The sequence below is a fragment of the Electrona antarctica genome (assembly GCF_951216825.1).
Source record: "Electrona antarctica genome assembly, chromosome: 4".
Lineage (NCBI taxonomy): Eukaryota > Metazoa > Chordata > Actinopteri > Myctophiformes > Myctophidae > Electrona > Electrona antarctica.
Window position 1 is genome coordinate 38,244,540 of NC_136809.1, and position 23,840 is coordinate 38,268,379.

Below are 23,840 nucleotides of genomic sequence, written 5' to 3' on the forward strand. Positions count from 1 at the left end.
TTACAATGGGGCTCAATGGCAGATATTGGCACGTCAAAAAAGCACTTTCACCTAGAAACTCCATTCACACTTTTTATAATTCAGCTTTCTGTGGAGACACATGCTGGAACTTTTTACTTTGAAATGTTTTGTAGTTTCTGAGTTATTTAAGTTGAACGCCCAATGCATTCCCAATGGCAATAGCACAAACTTTGGCATGCTACTAGTCCTACATACTTACACCTAGAAACCCCATTCAAACCTATTTAGGTTCATCTTACGGTGGACATGTTTGCCTGAAAATGAATCTTTGAAATGTTTCATAGTTTTAGAAATATAGTGCTTTCAAATTTGAGAAATTCAGAATGGGGCTCAATGGCAGATATTGGCACGTCAAAAAATCACTTTCACCTAGAAACTCCATTCACACTTTTTATAATTCAGATTACTGTGGACACACATGCTGGAACTTTTTACTTTGAAATGTTTTGTAGTTTCTTAGTTATTTAACTTAAATGCCCAATTCATTCTCAATGGCAATAGCACAAACTTTGGCATGCTACTAGTTCTACATACTTACACCTAGAAACCCCATTCAAACCTATTTAGGTTCATCTTACGGTGGACATGTTTGCCTGAAAATGAATCTTTTAAATGTTTCATAGTTTTAGAAATATAGTGCTTTCAAATTTGAGAAATGTATAATGGGGCTCAATGGCAGATATTGGCACGTAAAAAAGTCACTTTCACCTAGAAACTCCATTCACACTTTTTATAATTCAGCTTGCTGTGGAGACACATGCTGGAACGTTTTACTTTTAAATGTTTTGTAGTTTCTGAGTTATTTAACTTAAACACCCAATGCATTCTCAATGGCAATAGCACACACTTTGGCATGCTACTAGTCCTACATACTTACACCTAGAAACCCCATTCAAACCTATTTAGGTTCATCTTACGGTGGACATGTTTGCCTGAAAAGGAATCTTTGAAATGTTTCATAGTTTTAGAAATATAGTGCTTTTAAATTTGAGAAATTCAGAATGGGGGTCAATGGCAGATTTTGGCAAGTAAAGATTTGAGTGGGGTTTGAACCCACAATCTCCAGATCATGCAGCCAGTGTGCTAAGTCACTGATCTACTTGCTACCTGCCACAACAAAGTCTGCTGTTCCCTTTGAGTACAACATTGATACAAAAATAAAATACAAAAAATAAAATAACAGGAGATTTGTCTATTGTTTCTTTTGCTGTTGTTTATCTCTAGACGTTCGAATGATTATGAACCACAATGGAAACAAGTCTCTGGCTCTTCTGTCATTATCTATTCGGCCTTTTAAGAACAGCATGCACAGTGGCTCACTGGGTACAGAGCCTGCCTGGGAATCAGGAGGCTGCAGGTTCAAGGCCTGCCTCTGACATAGTGTCCCAAAATCATGAAAATATGACAAACCATGGACTATAGTATGTCGTTTTTTCATGATTTTCATCTTTTTTTCAAATCCTCCAAAATCATGAAAAACGACATGCTATAGTATGCCGTCCGAAACCATGAACTATAGTATGTCGTTTTTTCATGATTTTCATCTTTTTTTTAAATAGTCCAAAATCACGAAAAACGACATGCTATAGTATGCTGTCCGAAAAAAATTATAACTTTGGCATGCTACTAGTCCTACATACTTACACCTAGAATCCCCATTCAAACCTATTTAGGTTCATCTTACGGTGGACATGTTTGCCTGAAAAGGAATCTTTGAAATGTTTCATAGTTTTAGAAATATAGTGCTTTAAATGTGAGAAATTTATAATGGCAGATAGTGGCACGTCAAAATCACTTTCACCTAGAAACTCCATTCACACGTTTTATAATTCAGCTTACTGTGGAGACACATGCTGGAACTTTTTACTTTGAAATGTTTTGTAGTTTCTGAGTTATTTAAGTTAAACGCCCAATGCATTCCCAATGGCAATATCACAAACTTTGGCATGCTACTAGTCCTACATACTTACGCCTAGAAACCCCATTCAAACCTATTTAGGTTCATCTTACGGTGGACATGTTTGCCTGAAAAGGAATCTTTGAAATGTTTCATAGTTTTAGAAATATAGTACTTTCAAATTTGAGACATTTACAATGGGGCTCAATGGCAGATATTGGCACGTCAAAAAAGCACTTTCACCTAGAAACTCCATTCACACTTTTTATAATTCAGCTTTCTGTGGAGACACATGCTGGAACTTTTTACTTTGAAATGTTTTTTAGTTTCTGAGTTATTTAAGTTAAACGCCCAATGCATTCCCAATGGCAATAGCACAAACTTTGGCATGCTACTAGTCCTACATACTTACACCTAGAAACCCCATTCAAACCTATTTAGGTTCATCTTACGGTGGACATGTTTGCCTGAAAATGAATCTTTGAAATGTTTCATAGTTTTAGAAATATAGTGCTTTCAAATTTGAGAAATTCAGAATGGGGCTCAATGGCAGATATTGGCACGTCAAAAAAGCACTTTCACCTAGAAACTCCATTCACACTTTTTATAATTCAGCTTTCTGTGGAGACACATGCTGGAACGTTTTACTTTGAAATGTTTTGTAGTTTCTGAGTTATTTAAGTTAAACGCCCAATGCATTCCCAATGGCAATAGCACAAACTTTGGCATGCTACTAGTCCTACATACTTACGCCTAGAAACCCCATTCAAACCTATTTAGGTTCATCTTACGGTGGACATGTTTGCCTGAAAAGGAATCTTTGAAATGTTTCATAGTTTTAGAAATATAGTACTTTCAAATTTGACACATTTACAATGGGGCTCAATGGCAGATATTGGCACGTCAAAAAAGCACTTTCACCTAGAAACTCCATTCACACTTTTTATAATTCAGCTTTCTGTGGAGACACATGCTGGAACTTTTTACTTTGAAATGTTTTTTAGTTTCTGAGTTATTTAAGTTAAACGCCCAATGCATTCCCAATGGCAATAGCACAAACTTTGGCATGCTACTAGTCCTACATACTTACACCTAGAAACCCCATTCAAACCTATTTAGGTTCATCTTACGGTGGACATGTTTGCCTGAAAATGAATCTTTGAAATGTTTCATAGTTTTAGAAATATAGTGCTTTCAAATTTGAGAAATTCAGAATGGGGCTCAATGGCAGATATTGGCACGTCAAAAAAGCACTTTCACCTAGAAACTCCATTCACACTTTTTATAATTCAGCTTTCTGTGGAGACACATGCTGGAACGTTTTACTTTGAAATGTTTTGTAGTTTCTGAGTTATTTAAGTTAAACGCCCAATGCATTCCCAATGGCAATAGCACAAACTTTGGCATGCTACTAGTCCTACATACTTACACCTAGAAACCCCATTCAAACCTATTTAGGTTCATCTTACGGTGGACATGTTTGCCTGAAAAGGAATATTTGAAATGTTTCATAGTTTTAGAAATATAGTGCTTTCAAATTTGAGAAATTCAGAATGGGGCTCAATGGCAGATATTGGCACGTCAAAAAATCACTTTCACCTAGAAACTCCATTCACACTTTTTATAATTCAGATTACTGTGGACACACATGCTGGAACTTTTTACTTTGAAATGTTTTGTAGTTTCTTAGTTATTTAACTTAAATGCCCAATTCATTCTCAATGGCAATAGCACAAACTTTGGCATGCTACTAGTTCTACATACTTACACCTAGAAACCCCATTCAAACCTATTTAGGTTCATCTTACGGTGGACATGTTTGCCTGAAAATGAATCTTTTAAATGTTTCATAGTTTTAGAAATATAGTGCTTTCAAATTTGAGAAATGTATAATGGGGCTCAATGGCAGATATTGGCACGTAAAAAAGTCACTTTCACCTAGAAACTCCATTCACACTTTTTATAATTCAGCTTGCTGTGGAGACACATGCTGGAACTTTTTACTTTGAAATGTTTTTTAGTTTCTGAGTTATTTAAGTTAAACGCCCAATGCATTCCCAATGGCAATAGCACAAACTTTGGCATGCTACTAGTCCTACATACTTACACCTAGGAACCCCATTCAAACCTATTTAGGTTCATCTTACGGTGGACATGTTTGCCTGAAAATGAATCTTTGAAATGTTTCATAGTTTTAGAAATATAGTGCTTTCAAATTTGAGAAATTCAGAATGGGGCTCAATGGCAGATATTGGCACATCAAAAAAGCACTTTCACCTAGAAACTCCATTCACACTTTTTATAATTCAGCTTTCTGTGGAGACACATGCTGGAACTTTTTACTTTGAAATGTTTTGTAGTTTCTGAGTTATTTAAGTTAAACGCCCAATGCATTCCCAATGGCAATAGCACAAACTTTGGCATGCTACTAGTCCTACATACTTACACCTAGAAACCCCATTCAAACCTATTTAGGTTCATCTTACGGTGGACATGTTTGCCTGAAAAGGAATCTTTGAAATGTTTCATCGTTTTAGAAATATAGTGCTTTCAAATTTGAGACATTTACAATGGGGCTCAATGGCAGATATTGGCACGTCAAAAAAGCACTTTCACCTAGAAACTCCATTCACACTTTTTATAATTCAGCTTTCTGTGGAGACACATGCTGGAACTTTTTACTTTGAAATGTTTTGTAGTTTCTGAGTTATTTAAGTTGAACGCCCAATGCATTCCCAATGGCAATAGCACAAACTTTGGCATGCTACTAGTCCTACATACTTACACCTAGAAACCCCATTCAAACCTATTTAGGTTCATCTTACGGTGGACATGTTTGCCTGAAAATGAATCTTTGAAATGTTTCATAGTTTTAGAAATATAGTGCTTTCAAATTTGAGAAATTCAGAATGGGGCTCAATGGCAGATATTGGCACGTCAAAAAATCACTTTCACCTAGAAACTCCATTCACACTTTTTATAATTCAGATTACTGTGGACACACATGCTGGAACTTTTTACTTTGAAATGTTTTGTAGTTTCTTAGTTATTTAACTTAAATGCCCAATTCATTCTCAATGGCAATAGCACAAACTTTGGCATGCTACTAGTTCTACATACTTACACCTAGAAACCCCATTCAAACCTATTTAGGTTCATCTTACGGTGGACATGTTTGCCTGAAAATGAATCTTTTAAATGTTTCATAGTTTTAGAAATATAGTGCTTTCAAATTTGAGAAATGTATAATGGGGCTCAATGGCAGATATTGGCACGTAAAAAAGTCACTTTCACCTAGAAACTCCATTCACACTTTTTATAATTCAGCTTGCTGTGGAGACACATGCTGGAACGTTTTACTTTGAAATGTTTTGTAGTTTCTGAGTTATTTAACTTAAACACCCAATGCATTCTCAATGGCAATAGCACACACTTTGGCATGCTACTAGTCCTACATACTTACACCTAGAAACCCCATTCAAACCTATTTAGGTTCATCTTACGGTGGACATGTTTGCCTGAAAATGAATCTTTGAAATGTTTCATAGTTTTAGAAATATAGTGCTTTCAAATTTGAGAAATGTATAATGGGGCTCAATGGCAGATATTGGCACATCAAAAAATCACTTTCACCTAGAAACTCCATTCTCACTTTTTATAATTCAGCTTGCTGTGGAGACACATGCTGGAACGTTTTACTTTGAAATGTTTTGTAGTTTCTGAGTTATTTAACTTAAACACCCAATGCATTCTCAATGGAAATAGCACACACTTTGGCATGCTACTAGTCCTACATACTTACACCTAGAAACCCCATTCAAACCTATTTAGGTTCATCTTACGGTGGACATGTTTGCCTGAAAATGAATCTTTGAAATGTTTCATAGTTTTAGAAATATAGTGCTTTCAAATTTGAGAAATGTATAATGGGGCTCAATGGCAGATATTGGCACGTCAAAAAAACACTTTCACCTAGAAACTCCATTCCCACTTTTTATAATTCAGCTTGACACATGCTGGAACTTTTTACTTTGAAATGTTTTGTAGTTTCTGAGTTATTTTCGCCTTTTTTCAAATCTTCAAAAATGATGAAAAACGGCGTGCTATAGTATGCCGTCCGAGACCATGGTCTATAGCCCATGGTCAAAAATGATAAAAAACAAGGATTTGAAAAAAAAGACGAAGATCACTCTCAGCTGAGTTTCTTCTACTCTTCACTGTGGACCACATTTTGGAAAATAACACCCAGAAGAACAATGGAAAGCTGAGGAGATTCTCAGAGTTTTTTCCACCACTGGACAAATGGACAGTACAGAAGATTCCCTTTCTTGTAATTGCAATACATAACATTAATTTAATCTTGAACAAACCGTACAGTAATTGGCTCAGTAGTACACATGCTAAGCAAACTGATTTGTCGTGGCAGCAGATGATGACCAAAGGCAGTGTTCAGGAAGGAACAGCTCCTCACTTGTTCAGTAACATCAAACAACCATAGCATCACAGCAGGGAAACTGAGCTATAGAAGTAGACAGTAAAATGCGGCCAGCGCATGAGAGGGCCTCTATGTCAGTTCAGTGGCCTTGTGGTTAGTGTCCACCCTGGGATTGGGAGGTCAGGTTCAATCCCCGGCCGGGTCATACCAAAGACTATACAAAATGGGACCCAATGCTAGGCAGCCTCCACTATGCATCAGGGGTTGGATTGGGGGTCAGGTCTCTGTGACATACTAGCATCATGTCCGGGGGGTGTACTTGTATGTGTACTTGTATATGTTAGTGTGGCTTCTCGGAGGTAGTCCAACATTTAAAACATGTTGTATAAAAATCATGTATTTCTTGGGGTCATTATTGTCAAAAATAGTAAAGAATAAATGTCTTAAAAAAATAAAAAATAAAATTGCCATATTCTGCCATCTACAAGCTCACAATGTTGTGAGCTTGCAGATCGGCTATTTTCACTATTCGTCGTGCAAGAAGCATATTGTCTCTGTCGGGTGGAAACCTCATATGTCCAAAACTCTTACTTTTCAGGATGCAAATTCAAAAGCAGCAAAAGTGGCAGATCGACAAGCTCCAACCGTGGTTCGAGCTCCAAGTCAAAGCCACTGGGCAACTGCTCTATGTGGGGGCGGTGGTGTTTCTGTGTGTGGAGGTGTACCACTGCTCTATGTGGGGGCGGTGGTGTTTCTGTGGAGGTGCACCCTGCTCTATGTGGGGGCGGTGGTGTTTCTGTGTGTGGAGGTACACCCTGCTCTATGTGGGGGCGGTGGTGTTTCTGTGGAGGTGCACCCTGGTCTATGTGGGGGTGGTGGTGTTTCTGTGTGTGGAGGTGCACCCTGCTCTATGTGGGGGCGGTGGTGTTTCTGTGTGTGGAGGTGCACCCTGCTCTATGTGGGGGTGGTGGTGTTTCTGTGTGTGGAGGTGCACCCTGCTCTATGTGGGGGTGGTGGTGTTTCTGTGTGTGGAGGTGCACCCTGCTCTATGTGGGGGCGGTGGTGTTTCTGTGGAGGTGCACCCTGGTCTATGTGGGGGTGGTGGTGTTTCTGTGTGTGGAGGTGCACCCTGCTCTATGTGGGGGTGGTGGTGTTTCTGTGGCGGTGCACCCTGCTCTATGTGGAGGTGGTGGTGTTTCTGTGGAGGTGCACCCTGCTCTATGTGGGGGCGGTGGTGTTTCTGTGGAGGTGCACCCTGGTCTATGTGGGGGTGGTGGTGTTTCTGTGGAGGTGCACCCTGCTCTATGTGGGGGCGGTGGTGTTTCTGTGGAGGTGCACCCTGCTCTATGTGGGGGCGGTGGTGTTTCTGTGGAGGTGCACCCTGCTCTATGTGGGGGCGGTGGTGTTTCTGTGGAGGTGCACCCTGCTCTATGTGGGGGCGGTGGTGTTTCTGTGGAGGTGCACCCTGGTCTATGTGGGGGCGGTGGTGTTTCTGTGGAGGTGCACGGGACTGTAGGAGAAGCTCAGGATGGGCGGGCCCACGCTCCCCACGTGGCGCACTTTGATGAGGTCGGACAGGAAGCGCATCACTCTCAGGTCGTCGTCGCTGCTGCAGAAGCCGCCGTCCTCCAGGAGGAGTTGGCTCCTCCTCCTCCTACTCTGTGCGCCGACATCGTCCTCCTCCTCCTCCTTCCCGGCTTGGTGTAGAGGAGCATGGAGCAGGTCCTCCACGGAGGAGGAGGTGAAGGTGTGGAGCAGAGCCTGGCTGGCCAGCGCCGTCAGGCTGCTCTCCAGGTGCAGCAGGTAGGTGCTGCCCCTGTAGATGGAGCTGTGAGGGTCAGCCAGACGCTTGACCACGGAGCCTGCGGACGGACGGACAGTACTGTTGTTTAGAGTTATAACCAGAATGAAATAAATAAATCAAACTGGAATAAAAAAATAATAATAATCCCACTATCTATATAATTAAGATTAGGACCTTTGTGGTGTGTGTTTGCTAGGATCAATCTTAACAGCACTCCACTTGCCTCCACACTTGCCACAGACTATTCATAAGTATTATCCCACCCTCAATGTCTTCACATATTGTACAGTTTATATAAAATACCATTCATTATGCAGGCACATTTCAGCCACATCTTGTGTCCATTAGGCCCACTCTACGCAACATCATCAAACAGCAATGAGCACCTATGGTAACATCATTCTATAGGCCATTCTATGCTTTGCTCCTCTCTGCTGCCCTCTGGTGCTCTGTGTGTGTAATATCATGTCATGTTTTTTTGCACTAGAATCGAGTGAGCCTCCGAACCAGTGTTGTTTTCGTCGACTAACACTATGGCAAAAAAAATTGTCGACTACCTTTTTTCACTGACGAAAACTAAATGAAAAATAAATGAAAACTAATCTATGATGACTACATGATTTAGTTTGATGTGCTATATTTTCTTTTGTGTTTTGTTTATTTCCCCTTTTTGTGCAGTCTGCTTTTATTTCTTTATTGCACAGCAGCTCCCTTTGTCAACTTGTAGTCTTTTGTATTGTTGAATTTTTTATCTGCTTAATCAATGACCTCTTCCATACAGGAAAGGATTCCAAATAAGCCAGCTGGCTCTTCCTTTCCTTGCATTGTATTGTATTTTTGTTCATTGGTATTGTCTATTTTTTTTATACCATGTGCTAAATAAATAAACCTAAACCTAAAACTAAGGCTAAATATACTGACAATTTCGTCAACAGATAAAAACTAGACTAAAATGTTAGGGACTAGTGGACTAGAGGTCCGGTATAAGTGATTTTACACTTGGTTGCATGCTGAAAATAGCAGATCTACAAGCTCACAACGCCTTGCAGCGTGACGCGTTGTGAGCTTGTAGATCGGCAATTTCAGCAAGTGTAAAATCAGCCATTACGACGACATTAAAGCCAGAAAAAATAAATTTTAGTCGACTAAATCAACTGTAGATTTAGTCGACTAAAATCGCATGACATTTAGTCGACTAAAACTAGAACCTGTTAGCGTCTTCAAAGTATTTTTGCTGACCAGTGAGGAGACCCTGTACAGGAATCTTGTTCTTTGACCTTTTTGATTAAATTGATAACCATTGTATCACAGGAAAGACTTTCCGTCAATATTGTCACCCACCCAGCAATGGAACAATACAACTAAAACATGTACAGTATGTACTAACCTTGGTATGACGGACAACGCAGGGTCCTCTGGTCCAGGTCCAGTACGGCCAGGTAGCGTGCATACCTGGCCAGAGAGTTGAGCATGCTGCATGATGAGGTAGAGGATGATCTGTTCAGAGGGAGACCAGGTGTGAGGCAAAGCCAGAATTAATTTCCACATTTCTTCTACTCTAATGTTGATGATAAAATATGCAGCAATGTTTCACAAGCAGTGGGTCAGGATCCATTTGTATTATTATTATTTCAAAATATTTTGAAAAAGTAAATTTGTTAAAATTCTAGCTTTTAATTAAGAAATTCAATTAAACAAAATAAGAAAATTGTGAAAATGGCCAATCTACAAGTAGATAGTATTTTCAGTAGTTTGGGTCCCGTGGAGACATGGAATCGCTCTTTTAGGTCTCAAGCTACAGTACAAGATTTGGTAACCACTGCCATACGGTCGTTTCTCTTATCTATGCTTTGAATGGGAGCCAGCAAAAGCACAATCACAGAGGCTGATCTGAGGCAGGAAAACCGATACTACCGTAGTCAGTTCTTGAAGGCCATTACAGCCCAGAGGAAAATAAATAAACGACGATGGGGGTCATCAAATAATTATTATTTGTGGCCTTGCACACTTACAATGGATGAACAGATTACATTTTGGACACACGGTACCTGTGTATGCCGATAAGACGCCAGGCGAGGAGGTCGGTCAACTGAAGGGGAGCGGTCAGACAGGGCAGCACCGCGTCGGTGCCCTCCGGGCCGGGGGCGGGCACGAACAGGGCCAGGGCGTCCACCAGCTTCCTGACGGCGCTCTCGTCCCCTCCGATCACCACCAGCGGCCGGCCGCTCAGCAGACAGAAGATGGCGTGCTGCGAGAAGGAGTTCTGCTGCAGGAAGCGCAGCACTCGGAGGGCAGCCCTGAATCAGAATCAGCTGTATTGTCATATCACAGTTTTACAAGTAAAAAAGTGGGTGAAATTAGTTTTTGTGCATACTTCCCATCGTGTCATTTTTCCACGAAAACAAAGAAAGGGAAGAAGAGGGGGGGGGGGGGGGGGGGGGGAATAAGTCAAGGCAGGAAAGAATAAAGTTTGAGCGCTTTTACCACAAAAAGCTTGTTTCACAAACGGCACATAGTTTATTTACCTTCGCCTCCTTCCCGTCCTCTGGCCTCTGTGGTGGTGGAACTTGTTGTGGGACGACAGGGAGGTGGGCTCTGAGGAGGAGGTGAAGCTGGCGCAGTCGGACGCCACCTCCTCGTCCACGCTCAGTAACCTCAGAGGAGGAGCAGCGAAGCGAGAAGGAGGAGGCCACAGGCTCACCTCTGGCAGAAGCATTGTTGTTGTTGCAGGAGGAGCCACGTTCACGAGAAGTTCAGGCACCGTGGGGACCCTCTGGCAGCCATCACAATCTACCGACTCTACTTTACCCCGCTGTGGAGTGGGTACTCCCTCTAGACTGCTCTCCTCATGGACCTGATGATTTCTCTTCCCATACTGCAATGCACCGACCGGTTCCTCCTCTTCTTCTTCTTCCCGGACTTCATTACCCACAGTCCTTTTCTGCGCGGACTCTTCTCTCTCAGCTGGAGACTCCATTCTCTGAACAGGCTCCTCCTCCTCTCGCTGGCCGTCATTTTCCCTAGTCCTTAATTCCTTCATTGACTCCTCCTCCTCAGCATCCAGGAATCCGCCATCGTCGTTGAGCTGGTGCTCCTCCGCCTCTTCCTCCGTGATGGCGGTGAGGTCGTCAGGGATGATGGACTCCGTGGTGCTCAGGACCTCGATGCTGTCCTCGCTGTTGGTGCGCCTGGTGGAGGCACGCACTACGCGCCTGGCGGTCCCTGCCTCCGCCGCTGGTAGTACGCGCCTCGCCGAGGTGTCAAACATCCCAGCAGACGTTTCTGGTAAAATGACAGTGAGAGAACACATTTTGTCTTGTTGTATGAGACATTATGAAAGTGGTTCTCAAAGATTTTGTGTTATGTATTTATTTGGCTAGCGGGCCCCCATCTGAATAGATTTTGCACCACGGACAGATATTACTAACTAGTTCATTCAGCTCATTTGATGTGATGGTAATAACTGAGTATCAGCCAAGTGTTATATTTCACAGAACTGGGCATGCCATAAGAGGGAGAGCCACTAATAATGTTGTCCCTTCCAAGTTCAAGACTGATAGTGGGATAAACTCATTCCTGTACACAGGGGCCATGTCCTGGAATAGTTTATCTAGTCGACTTTAAGTAGTCTATTAGTTCTATTGTTTCATTCAAATTCTCAGTAAAGAGTTGAATCAGGAAATTGGATTCATTACAATTTTTGCTGTCGTTTTTGAATTGAGAATATATGAAGGTTTCACTTTTTTAATTATATTACGGAAGAAAATAAACTTTTACAATTAGTTGAGATGGACCTGTACCTATACCTATACATGTTTTTTAAATATATTTTTGGGGCCTTTATTGATAGTCCACAGTAGAGAGAGACAGGAAACAGGGAGTGACCCTCTCAGTCTTCCCTCCCCTGGCCTGGTAGGCACACCCATGCAGCCTTGACTACATGCAGCCCTGCACTCTCATTTGGACTTTAACACTCACAGGCGTTCAATCATTCATTCACCAGTACATTGTTTACACATCCTCAATATGTAACTGTTTAATAACTATATAGCTATATATTATGTCCCGCAAACTTATACAGTTACATGTTTAAGCAATAACAATCATCCTTCCATAAATGTATAGACTCAGGGGGGTCCCTGCTAGGGGCTTAGGGTGACCACCCATCCCTGCTAGGGGCTTAGGGTGACCACCCATCCCTGCTAGGGGCTTAGGGTGACCACCCATCCCGCATCACGCGGGACAGTCCCGAAATCTGCCTTTTATTTGTTATGATTTACGTTAGAGGAGTTTTATACTGTATGGTGTGTGTTATGTGAAATGTGAGCTTACCATAATGACAGTAATCCTTAATCATATTCCATCATATTCAAGGGCTTTTGGAGAGAAATGGAACAGACTCCAGTATTCTCAGTGTGTGTGTGTGTGTGTGTCTGTGGGGGTCCCTGAGGGGCTTGACTATAGACTCAGGGGGTCCCTGCTAGCCTGCTAGGGCCTTGACTATAGACTACGGTCCCTGTTTAGGGGCTTCACTTCACTTGGGAGAAGATGAGTTTCAACCTGGCATTTGCCAAGAAGACCATGGCAGAAGTGCTAGTCAAAGTGAAAACTGGCCAATCACAGCTATATGTAGTTTGGGATATCAGTGGCCACTTGTGTGTCCAAAGTGGCCACTGATACCCCAAACTACATAGAGCACTATAGCTTTAATGGAAGAATCACACCCAGTGTGAAGTGAACGGTGCAGGCACGCTCTCTAGGTGTTCCATGACATGTTTCTCCTTTCTTTTCATTTACATCAATAAATGCTGTTAATTGGTTGCTTTTCAATGTCTGTATGGCCTATAGGAGCAGTTCTGAGAACAAATTACATCTCTGATGTCATTAGTATATAGCCATATACATGGACACTCGTGCTGCTATAGACAGACACATAGACACACTCTGTCAAACGTTGGAGCCGCTTTCGCCACTCAAAAGTGAAAGCAGTGACTGTAACGTTGCCCAACAGCATTCATAACTAAGCAGAATGTGACGCCATGCAGGTCCCTGCTGGTCATTACATGGGGACACCAAGGGGACAGGTCATACCGTACCTCTGGCGTCGGCCGATACGTAGACAGCCTGCTGTGTGCGATACGACCTCTCGGTGCTGAGCACTTCGATGCTGTCGCCACTGCTCACGCTCTCCGTCATCATCTCAATGGCGACATCGGGGTCGGGGGTCACCGACGCTGACCCTGACCCATAGTCCCCCTCCTCGGCGGCCTCCATCTTGATGGGGATCTCCTCCACACAGGAGTGGAAGGAGTCCAGGCTGGCCGGAGAGGCCAGCGGCACCTCCAGGCACTCTCTGGCTCCTCTCGACCTCCGTGGATCCGATGACAACTCTCTGCAGGGATGTTATTCATTGTGTGTTGAAGTGATACTGTGTTAATTTCTTCAAATTAACTCGATAACTGACACGATTTCTCGTGTTTAGGAATTTTACCCATCTGTGCCAATGATGACAATCTCGCCATTACTATTGATTATTTGATTCAGAAAGATATCGTGTCACCGACGCTAGGCAAACGCTCGCTTCCGCTGTGGTCAGTCAATGAAATCTTTCCCGTCCGTCCACTTCCATTATAAGTGCGATCTTTAGCTGTGTTCTTCTCGGAATTGAGGCTCAGATTGAGGCGATTTAACAGAACGTCGATGTTAGGAGCTCAATAAAATATCTGCGCTGCTATAAATGTCATGCTTTACTGGGCAAATACATTTTATTTGACCAAATTTGGACATACTTGCACCTTGACAGGCATGCAGAGATTCCATGCATGTATAGAGATGTCGTGTAGTGGTATGGAACTAGTTGTCGTGAACTAGATGTCGTGTAGTGGTATGGAACTAGTTGTCGTGAACTAGATGTCGTGTAGTGGTATGGAACTAGTTGTCGTGAACTAGATGTCGTGTAGTGGTATGGAACTAGTTGTCGTAAACTAGATGTCGTGTAGTGGTATGGAACTAGTTGTCGTGAACTAGATGTCGTGTAGTGGTATGGAACTAGTTGTCGTGAACTAGATGTCGTGTAGTGGTATGGAACTAGTTGTCGTGAACTAGATGTCGTGTAGTGGTATGGAACTAGTTGTCGTGAACTAGATGTCGTGTAGTGGTATGGAACTAGTTGGTGACAAGTAATTCAAATTCTAACCTAGCGTCTCTCTCCCTCTCGTCGTCCTCCTCACAGCAGTCCTGCTCGGACCGGGGCCACAGATCAAACAGGAAGTTGGTGAGCTCCAGCCTCCGGGACAGCGTGCGCGTGAGGCGCGCGGTGTGCAGAGCGCTGCGAGCGCCGCGCAGCCGGCGCTCCGTGTCCGCCAGCTGCTCCAGGGTCAGCGACAGGAAGTAGGCGTCGCTAAGCTCCTCCAGAGGCTTCAGGCGCCGCTCAAACCTGCGGGGAGGGGAGGAGCTGGGAGGGGGAGGGGGGAGGGGAGAGGATTTGGGTGGAACAGGTTTATTATAGTTAGTTTTTATTTTTGTTTGTATATTTTTATTTTATTTTGGCTCCAACCATCCGAGTTGCGCAAGCGCCTTCTTTATTCAGCTATACGTGTCCACTGCTAAGACGAAGTATAATGTTGGAATATCCGTTTTAATCCTATAGTTAAAGAAGCACTATTTTTGACCTACCTTCATACAATTGGTCCTCACTAATGCTCATTATAAGATGGCACCATTAAAAAAGCCTTGTATTTTTGTTTTTTTTGTGTATTAATGCGGCACTATGTAACGTTTTGTAATGAATACAATGTAATTTAGTACCAATCTGTATGGTACAATATTTTAATACAATATAACTTATCCAATTGGAGTGGTCGTATTTTGTCTCCCTGCTGCCAAAGGTCATGTCTCACCTAGACACAGGTCAAAGGTCATGTCTCACCTAGACACAGGTCAAATGTCATGTCTCACCTAGACACAGGTCAAAGGTCATGTCTCACCTAGACACAGGATCTGACATGAATGTTGACCTGATAGTCAACATTTAATTTATCCCCTGAGCAGGCAGGCAGGCTCTATTAGCTCAATGGTAAAAATGTCAGCACTTTGTGCCGGAAACCGTTTGAATCCAGGGTAGAAGAGGAAAGTTACAGTGGTGCTTTAAATCTATCTTTAATTTGTTTAACTGAGAATACTTTCTTAAAGGAGTAGTTCACCCAAAAATGTACTTATTTTCTATCAAATTACTCACTCCATGAAGCCTTGAATGCATGGAGATTTTTTTGTCACATTCCTAAGTCAATAATTTGATGAACGGTGGAGTCTACTGGTACTATTGACCGATGAACCGGTCATGAACTTGGAATGCGACAAAACAACAAAATCTCCATGAATTCAAGGCTTCATGTGGTGTGTGTGTAAGAAAATAAGTCACTTTCCCTAGGATGGAAACCCCCGTTTTTCGGTTTTTACTTTTCAAGAAGGGAACCCGTTTTTGGGTTGTTGTTGCTATGTACAGTATATAGCAAATCAATGTTTTTGTAATTTTTGAATACGTTTTTCAGAAAACTTTTGTTATTTCACAATACTTTTTCTGTCCTTTCTGAACCTCACCCCTGAAAAATACCCCATATTATGACACAAAAAACTAAAACACAAAAAATAATACTAAACTAAAGTAGAGTTCAAAAAGCAATAAAACTAACCAAAATGATTAAAAAATTGAAAAAATAATAACCTTGGTGGGGAGGGGCAGGGCGAGGGTGTCAGTGACCCGGGCGGGTCAGCCAGGCTGTCGGCCGGGTCGTATGGCAGGAAGTCAGGATGCTTCAACTTCCTGTTGGGGTAGGAAGTGACCTGGCAAACAGTGAATCAAACTAAGCGATTTAATTTTATGATTTCATAACAATAATCAATAATTGATTATTTGAACTAGCCCTTACCCGTTGTGAAATACTTGCCGCCTTGTGGCCGCGGGGGGTACTGCCCTGGGTGCGTTTTTGCATTTTTAATTCACTAATAAATTCATTATTAATTTATAATTAAATTGGAAAAAGGGCTTTGTTAAGACCTCCATATTATATGGTCAATGCCTGTGTGAAAAGTGGGAGCGATTGGTGCAGGCAGTGAGGAGCTACAGCAGTGACAGTGACACACAGACACACATTCATTCAAACAGACATTGTCAGAATTATAGTATGATGATGATTATAGTATGATGATGATTAAATAATCATTGAATAATCGATCCCAATTGTGAGCATTATATAGGCAAAATTGTTCAGAATTAGGGAAAATAGCCGGTCTACATGTAGACCTTGCAAGCTCTTGATCGTCACATCACAACGTGTTGTGAGCTTGTAGATCTGTCGAGGCAGAAACTTCTCATCTCCATATTTTAACTTTTCGTGTTTTTTTGTAAATGAACGTGCTAGTTGATAATACAGTGTCACACAAAAGCATCAAAAGTAGCAGATATAGAAGCTCAAAGCTTTGTTCCGAGCTTGTAGATCTGCTACTTTTGAATTTGAACCCTAAAAAGTAACAGTTTTGGACATTTCCACCCAACAGAGAAGATAAACTAATCTCTCACAAGATAGAATCTGTCATCGCCACTGCCATGAACATGTAGTTGTTGTTAGTAGGAAATAAAAAACACAGAAGCACCCAGGAGGAAATGGACTAAGAAAGGGGAGGAGACAAACAAAGTTCCTGTTTCAACACAACAAAGGCACACTCAAATGTTACAAACCGATAATCACCAGTTAGGTTACTTACAAGACGATCTTAACGACCAGTATTCTGACAGCCTACTGGCTGAGATTAGGAAACACGGAAGTGAAACTGACTTACATGGCCGGTTAAGACTGATATGAGGTCAGGGTAGTTACATGGCCGGTTAAGACTGATATGAGGTTAGGGTAGTTACATGGCCGGTTAAGACTGATATGAGGTTAGGGTAGTTACATGGCCGGTTAAGACTGAGGTGGTGCCTATATATACAGTATAACATGTATATATATATTATTTTTTAACCTGCTGCATGCATCTCTGGGGGTGCCGGTGGCCTAGTGGTTCAGGCACAAACTGAAAATAGCTAAGTGTAAAAGACCTACCTGGCGGAGGAGTTCTCTGTGGTCCAGGATGGAGTGCTCCACTGCAGCCAGCTCAGAGGGCTCATCTCCCACCTCCATGAACTCCTCTGTGTCTGCTGCTGGAGCCTGGAGCTCTGCTGCTCTCTGCAGAGTCAAACGCTTGTACCTGTAACCAAACATTTAGATAATAAAGGATTTTCAAGTTGTGATGCCCAGTTTGTGCCACACATGGCACCCACTTTGAGAAGCTCTGCATTAGCCACAGATCCCCATCGACACTAAAAAAGAATGGAACTAAATGGACCCCATAAGGATCCATTTGGTTCCATCTGTACACAAGAAACGTCACACATTCCACATTGGCTGCGCCTCAGTGTGTGCACACACACACACACACACACACACACACACACACACACACACACACACACACACACACACACACACACACACACACACACACACACACACACACACACACACACACACACACACACACACACACACACACACACACACACACACACACAGTCAGCCTACATACAGAAGGGTGACAAATGAAAGGGAAAGAAGTGTCATGAAGTGTGTCATTGTGTCAAGGTGCAGGGTCACCACGAGCCACCAGAACAGCTCCAATGCACAGTGACATAGATCCTACAAGAGACTCTGGGGAACTAACAACACATATTCACTGATGATGATGATGATGATGATGATGATGATGATGGGGAGCGCTGACGTGTAAGTGGCAACTTACTGTTAAGATATGATAATAGTTACGCAAGTATTCAGACACAAGACAGGTCTGAACAGTTTGACACATCTTGAGAAAGATAAACATTGCATTTAAATATACTTCCTTTAGCTATCTGCCAGTTAGTTGTTCAGATCTTTTCAAATTATTGAAATTTTGTATGTATGTATGCCCAAACATTAAGTTGGCCAAATAAATATTATAAGGTTATTATTATATAATATATTTATTTTTTTATTATGACTAAATGTTTCAATTGTATAGGTAGGAGTGGGCCTTGACTGACTTTCTCTGAACTTCGTTCGGCATTGGAAAGCCAACATTTCACCCCTTTTTTAAGAATCAATTAGTCAAGAAACATAATTGGACCATGAAGTCGAATTATTCCACTTATTAATAGGAAACCACTTTCAAAAACTGGCATCACTTTTCAAACTTCCATTTAAGCATGCATGTCATGGTAGGCAACAATGCAAAAATTGCAGATAAGCTCACATTGCATCACAAATCACAATGTGTTGTGTTGTGAGCTTGTAGATCAGCTATCGTCACTATGTTTGCATGACACTGCTATACAACGAACTACACGATAGGGCTTAAGTGTTTCACCAGGCTAGTTGATTTAGTCAACTATAAGAGAATCTGTGAGAATGTTTTCACTGTGATACATTAATAATACAAAAAGATGAAAAGGAAAATAGGAAAATAGTTGCATCCCTAGGTCATAGCATATGATTCACATAGTTGTCATACTCATCAAAATATACCCCTCATTCATCCTGGAAGAGACTTCTCCCATCAGGACAGAAAGGTTTCATCACAGGATACGTGTACATCAAGCTTCCTCACGCTACAGAAACAGGAGATAGGCTCCTGCCCTATGGGCCTCATGGCTCGGCAAGGCTTACTTATTAAGGTCACGGACAATGTGCTTTCAACCACAGTTACCAGCACTATTTACTTGAGTCTCTGTTCCTGGAAACAGTAGCCAGAAGCGGTTTTTGTCACTGAAGCTCCTTCTGTCCTTGCCTCAATAATGAACCCTCTTGTATAGCCACATGGATCTTTATCAACTGTCAACTGCCCTTATCAACTTTAGAAATTTGTATGTCCAAAAAACCCTGATACTTTTCAGTATTAAAAATAAATAACCTGTGTTCCAATGGATCAAATGTAGTTGTTGTTTAGCTCTTGTTAATACTAATCAAAATTCATAAAAACCCAGACAGACTTAACCACTTCCCCCTTCACTTTCAAATGTTGAAAATATGAAGGTTTCTGCCTCTGAGAGTAAACGATATGTGCATGTATGCATCCATCTTGTGTGTATCGTCTCTGTCGGGTGGAAACCATCCAAAAACTGTTACTTTTCAGGATTCAAATAAATAAATAGCCAAAATAGCAGATCGACAAGCTTGGAGTGCATCGATTCGTGCCACGTTTCGAGCTTGTAGATCTAATGATCTAATGATCCCCGAGCGTGGCACGGCTGCAGCTCACCGCTCCTTGGCTGCGGCTCACTGCTCCAAGAGATGGGTCAAATGCAGAGAACAAATTTCACTGCGCTAACGTGTTTGACAAATGGTACGACTATGACTTTGTACTATGATCAAGAAGGCAGGGCGTTAAGTTATGAAAAAACACACAAAAAGTTAGAATATGGAGATAAGATAAGAGGTTCCTGCCTGACAGCGATGATATGTGATGTACTGTATGCATCCATCTTGTGCTACTCCATGTGTGTGTCTTACTCCAGCTCTCGTACTCTCTATGGCCCGGGCTACACTGGGGACTGAATTGGCTCCGCAACTATGCTACTATAATTAGTGGAACCCGTCTGTGGTGCGCAGGTTGTGTGTAAGCTTTGCATGTGAATCTTTTTTGTGCTTTTTTGTGCTCTATTTTTCGCGTGTCCACTCTGCAGTCCTTCACCTCACCTTCAGAGGGAAAAAAACAGGAAATACGGAACTCCCCGCCTGACGGACTAATTGTCGGTGCAGCCGTGTATGGTTCCGTTCCGTCCCCACTGTAGCCCGGTCGTATGTGTTTATCTTATACCAGCTCGCTCTTTTACTCTATGTGTGTATCTTACTCCAGCTCTTGCAGTCTCCGCTGCAGCTCCTTGGCGAAGGCCCGGCGGTTGCCGGTCTTCAGGCTGTCGGAGGCGCGAGAGAAGCACGCGGAGAGCTCGCAGAAGTGGTGCATCAGCTTGTCCTGGTCTGAGGACACGTAGGCCATGCAGAACGGACGCACCATGCCGCGCGCCTCCAGGTCGTACAGGGTCAGGTGGTGGACGTAGGCGAAGGCTCCGTCTGCCGAGTCTCCCAGCACCACCCGGGAGTCCTCGCTGAAGCTGAGGCGGGGGCCACCGGCGCCCGTCATGGTGTAGTGGGCGGTGGGCCCGGGGCAGGACGCCTGGTAGTCCACGGACATGAGGCGCACGGAGAAGTGGTTGAGGTCGAATGTGCCGAGGACCCTGGGGTCGTCCGGAATGGTCAGCAGCGGCTGGGGTCCCACCTGTAGTAGGGGACAAACGCAATGACTGTTTTAGAAATGGTAAATGGTGCATTTATATAACGCTGTGTGCGAACACAGCAGCCAGATTTGTGAACCATTCTGAACCATTGTGTTTCCTGCATCTGTCCCAAAAGTGACTGCAAAAACTTGAAAGATATGGTATTTGTTTCAAAAAGCAAACTTGAAAACGTATCTTTTCTCATGCCAAGAAAGCTCCTTTGAATTGAAATGTATTACGTTCACACAAAGTATAAGACAGGGCTTGAATGAATGAATGAATGAATGAATAGTTTATTTCGGTGCTTTACATTTACTTACTTTGCTTAAAGGGGAATACCACTCATTTTCAACATTTTACTGTCATTAATATACCTGGCTTAGAGTGTGGAAATAATAAAAAAAAAGTCCCCCCATTCCATTCTGTGTTTCCTAGAACTGGAGGTCTGAAAAAAATCATTAACATGGTGAATCACATCTTGATGACATCATCAAGATGTGATTGGACTTCTTTTAATTATTTCCATACAACAGCTCTAAGCTTTATTAATGACATAGTAAAATGTTGAAAATGAGTGGAATGCCCCTTTAATCAAATTCTGGCTAAATTGTAAACGATGAATTGTAAATTGTAACAACACCCCACGTCACCTGCTCTGAGAACTCGGCCACCAGGATGAAGTCTCGGTGGAAGTGAGCGGCGGTGCTCCAGGGGTCCGCCGAGGGGAACAGAGGGACGGACAGCTCCTCTGGCAGAACGTCCTCCACCACCTCCAGCCCGTCGTCCCCAAAGCCCTCCGTACCGGTGAACGCCAGCACTTCCGGCGACCCGATCATCCTTCTTCAGTCGGAGTGAAGGGTCAATCCATGTGCAGCAGTGGAGTGGCTCAGCCTCAGAGCCTCTGTCTGATGATCTAAAAGCCTAATATCTCCCCTGGCCAAGGGGGGAATTCCCCTATAGGCTAGTGGATAAGGTGTTGGGTTTTCCACACGAAAGACCCGAGTTTCAAATCATGGGTGTTACACATGGCCTCATTAAGGCCTCTTTGATAGGCTAATAGATCAATCCTGTTGATCTATAACCACCACAACTGGTTTGAGCTTTTGGTTTAGATAAAACTAAATCTTTGAGTGATGACGAAGTGAGATCAACTCATTGGATGGTCATTTAATGTGGTGTTGGTGGTCCTGTGTGGTCCCATGGCAGCTTCTGTTCACTCCTGTTCAAACTCCTGTACGATACAGAAAAGTATACCATCAAGTAAATAATTAAAGTGATATCTTTTTGTGATATTTGTGTGTGTGTGTGTGTGTGTGTGTGTGTGTGTGTGTGTGTGTGTGTGTGTGTGTGTGTGTGTGTGTGTGTGTGTGTGTGTGTGTGTGTGTGTGTGTGTGTCTTTCTCCTGATTGGATGAAATTGTTGTCCCGACCTGAAAATGTATGTTCTGTTTTAAAAAACCTGAGAGAGGAGAGCTTCCCCAGGACCCCATACCTTCAAGTATTCTGAAGTAGCCTACCAATTACAAAGTACATTTCCCATTTTTAGATAGGGCCCTATTATAAAGATTATTTTTTTTAAAGAAACATTACGATTTTTTTCAAAAATAGTTACTCCATAATATATTTGTAAGTTTCAAAAGTGCAATATTTCTAGTTGAAAAAATATATAATTATTATCATTAAATAAAGAAAACGTTTATTAGCCTACAGTAGGCTCGCAGCTCTCAAGCTAAATGTACAGTTTACTGTACAGTGTCAGTCCACCACTGCCCCTGTAGTGAGTCAGCTGTTATAGCGCTATAACATAGAAATAGAGAATTAAACGTGTTGCGCAATTCACTTTAATATGGAAAGATCACTTTATAATTTTGAATACACTTGAGCATTAAATTATCCCCCGCCCGCCGCCCACTAACTATAATGAATACAAACCTTTTAGCTCGTTTGAAGAAATTGAACTCTTCCAAGAAGTGCAGCAGCAACAACAGCAGCAGCAGCCAATAAATAAGTCGTGGGTGGCGTAAACAAACGGCCACTTGGAGAGTAATCCGAGAAGCGAAAGTTCTCCGTCACGCAGATCACACGGTCAGCCTGTGTAGAACAAGACGGGGGTTTAGTTTCCTCTTTTCATTTCAACTCCGTCTATATATAAACTTTCATCTGATTCTGAACTGCACCAAATAACAGTCTCTTCGAATATCATGTGAGTCTAACCGGCATATGATACCATGCACGTACTCTAAAACCCTACCTACTAGCCATGTGACTGACAGACAGCTGGTGGTGGTCCGGAGCTCTGTTGTCAGTGTTGTGTCACACTTGTTCGGCTGCTGTCTTTAAGAGGTGCTTTTGGCGTTACACCGAGATTGGTGAACTGGAGAATCCGGTGACTCAGTGGGTCGCTGTTTTGTTGATTTCATGTGTGACAGACCTGCAGCTAGGGCTAAACTCTGTCACTGTTATTCTCAAAGCCAAAGGCCTTTTATTCTGTTAATTTGATTGGTTGATTATGCTTTATTTATTAACAGTTGCCAAATTAAGTACAGTGGTACGATATACAAATGGTGCAAAAAGGAAAACCTTGTCTTGTTTCCATGGTGTAGCCTATTTAATTCATCATCGTGAAAACTTATTTCTAAAACAAGTAAGAAACTACAACAACTGGGACTTAATTGAATCAGGGAGTGACTATTTGTATGGCTTTTTTTTTATTAATAAGATACTAACTCAAAAGCCAATCAAATCTTTAATTTTAGCTTTAGGTGAGACTGGCGAGCCTTAATCTTTAGTTTATCTTTCGACAAATTCGACAGAATGCGAGATATTGAGCCACAGTATTAGATAGGGCACCGACCTGGGTGTAACAGCGGCGCTCTACAACCAAACCACTTGTGGGCGGGTTAACTTTATGAATGAATTCCTCAGAAGTCAGAACACAACCACAGACAGACTCGTACTACCCAAACGTTTATTTAGTGATAATGTAACGTCCATTTATCACCTGACTTTGCCATTGTAACAATGAGCAAGAGTCGTCTCTATACATTCTATGCAAACATAAAAATACCTGTTTATTGTAGACTCCAATAAACCTGTCTTTTTATGTTTTCATAGAATATCTCACAAGTTCCGCAAGGAAGCATACTAGGGACTTTACAGTTCCTAACTTCCTAATGTGTAACGATATAGAAAACGGTATTAAAATATACATTTTAATTTAAAAAATCATAAAAATTATATCGATATGTAAACAGCAAATATCGTATAGGCTATCGTTTGACTTTGTATCGTATTTCGTTTTGCAATGGAAATAATCGGTATCGAATCATTTTGCA

At 42.2% G+C, this 23,840-nt stretch overlaps 1 protein-coding gene across 1 annotated transcript; it reads right to left on the minus strand.

Annotated features, from left to right (window-relative positions):
* Positions 1 to 6,260: 6,260 nt before the first annotated feature.
* On the minus strand, positions 6,261 to 22,799 carry smcr8b (Smith-Magenis syndrome chromosome region, candidate 8b). The gene is made up of 12 exons (XM_079498712.1): positions 22,757 to 22,799; positions 22,434 to 22,596; positions 21,157 to 21,734; positions 20,084 to 20,508; positions 17,259 to 17,403; positions 15,881 to 15,999; positions 14,354 to 14,611; positions 13,254 to 13,549; positions 10,683 to 11,439; positions 10,206 to 10,454; positions 9,545 to 9,654; positions 6,261 to 8,215 (listed from the first exon to the last, which is right to left on the minus strand). Exons 3-12 carry the CDS (start codon positions 21,340 to 21,342, stop codon positions 7,824 to 7,826), a joined length of 2,937 nt encoding a protein of 978 aa, XP_079354838.1. The 5' UTR covers positions 21,343 to 21,734; positions 22,434 to 22,596; positions 22,757 to 22,799; the 3' UTR covers positions 6,261 to 7,823.
* Between the last annotated feature and the right edge of the window lie 1,041 nt (positions 22,800 to 23,840).

Bases quoted from the DNA above. Each gene is read 5' to 3' on its own strand.
- smcr8b (XM_079498712.1), bottom strand. From the start codon at position 21,342: ATGATCGGGTCGCCGGAAGTGCTGGCGTTCACCGGTACGGAGGGCTTT. The intron at 16,000-17,258 runs GTAGGTCTTTTA...ACTGTTTGCCAG, and splicing joins ACAGAGAACTCCTCCGCCAG to GTCACTTCCTACCCCAACAG. The intron at 14,612-15,880 runs GTTATTATTTTT...TCCCCCTCCCAG, and splicing joins CCCTGCCCCTCCCCACCAAG to CTCCTCCCCTCCCCGCAGGT.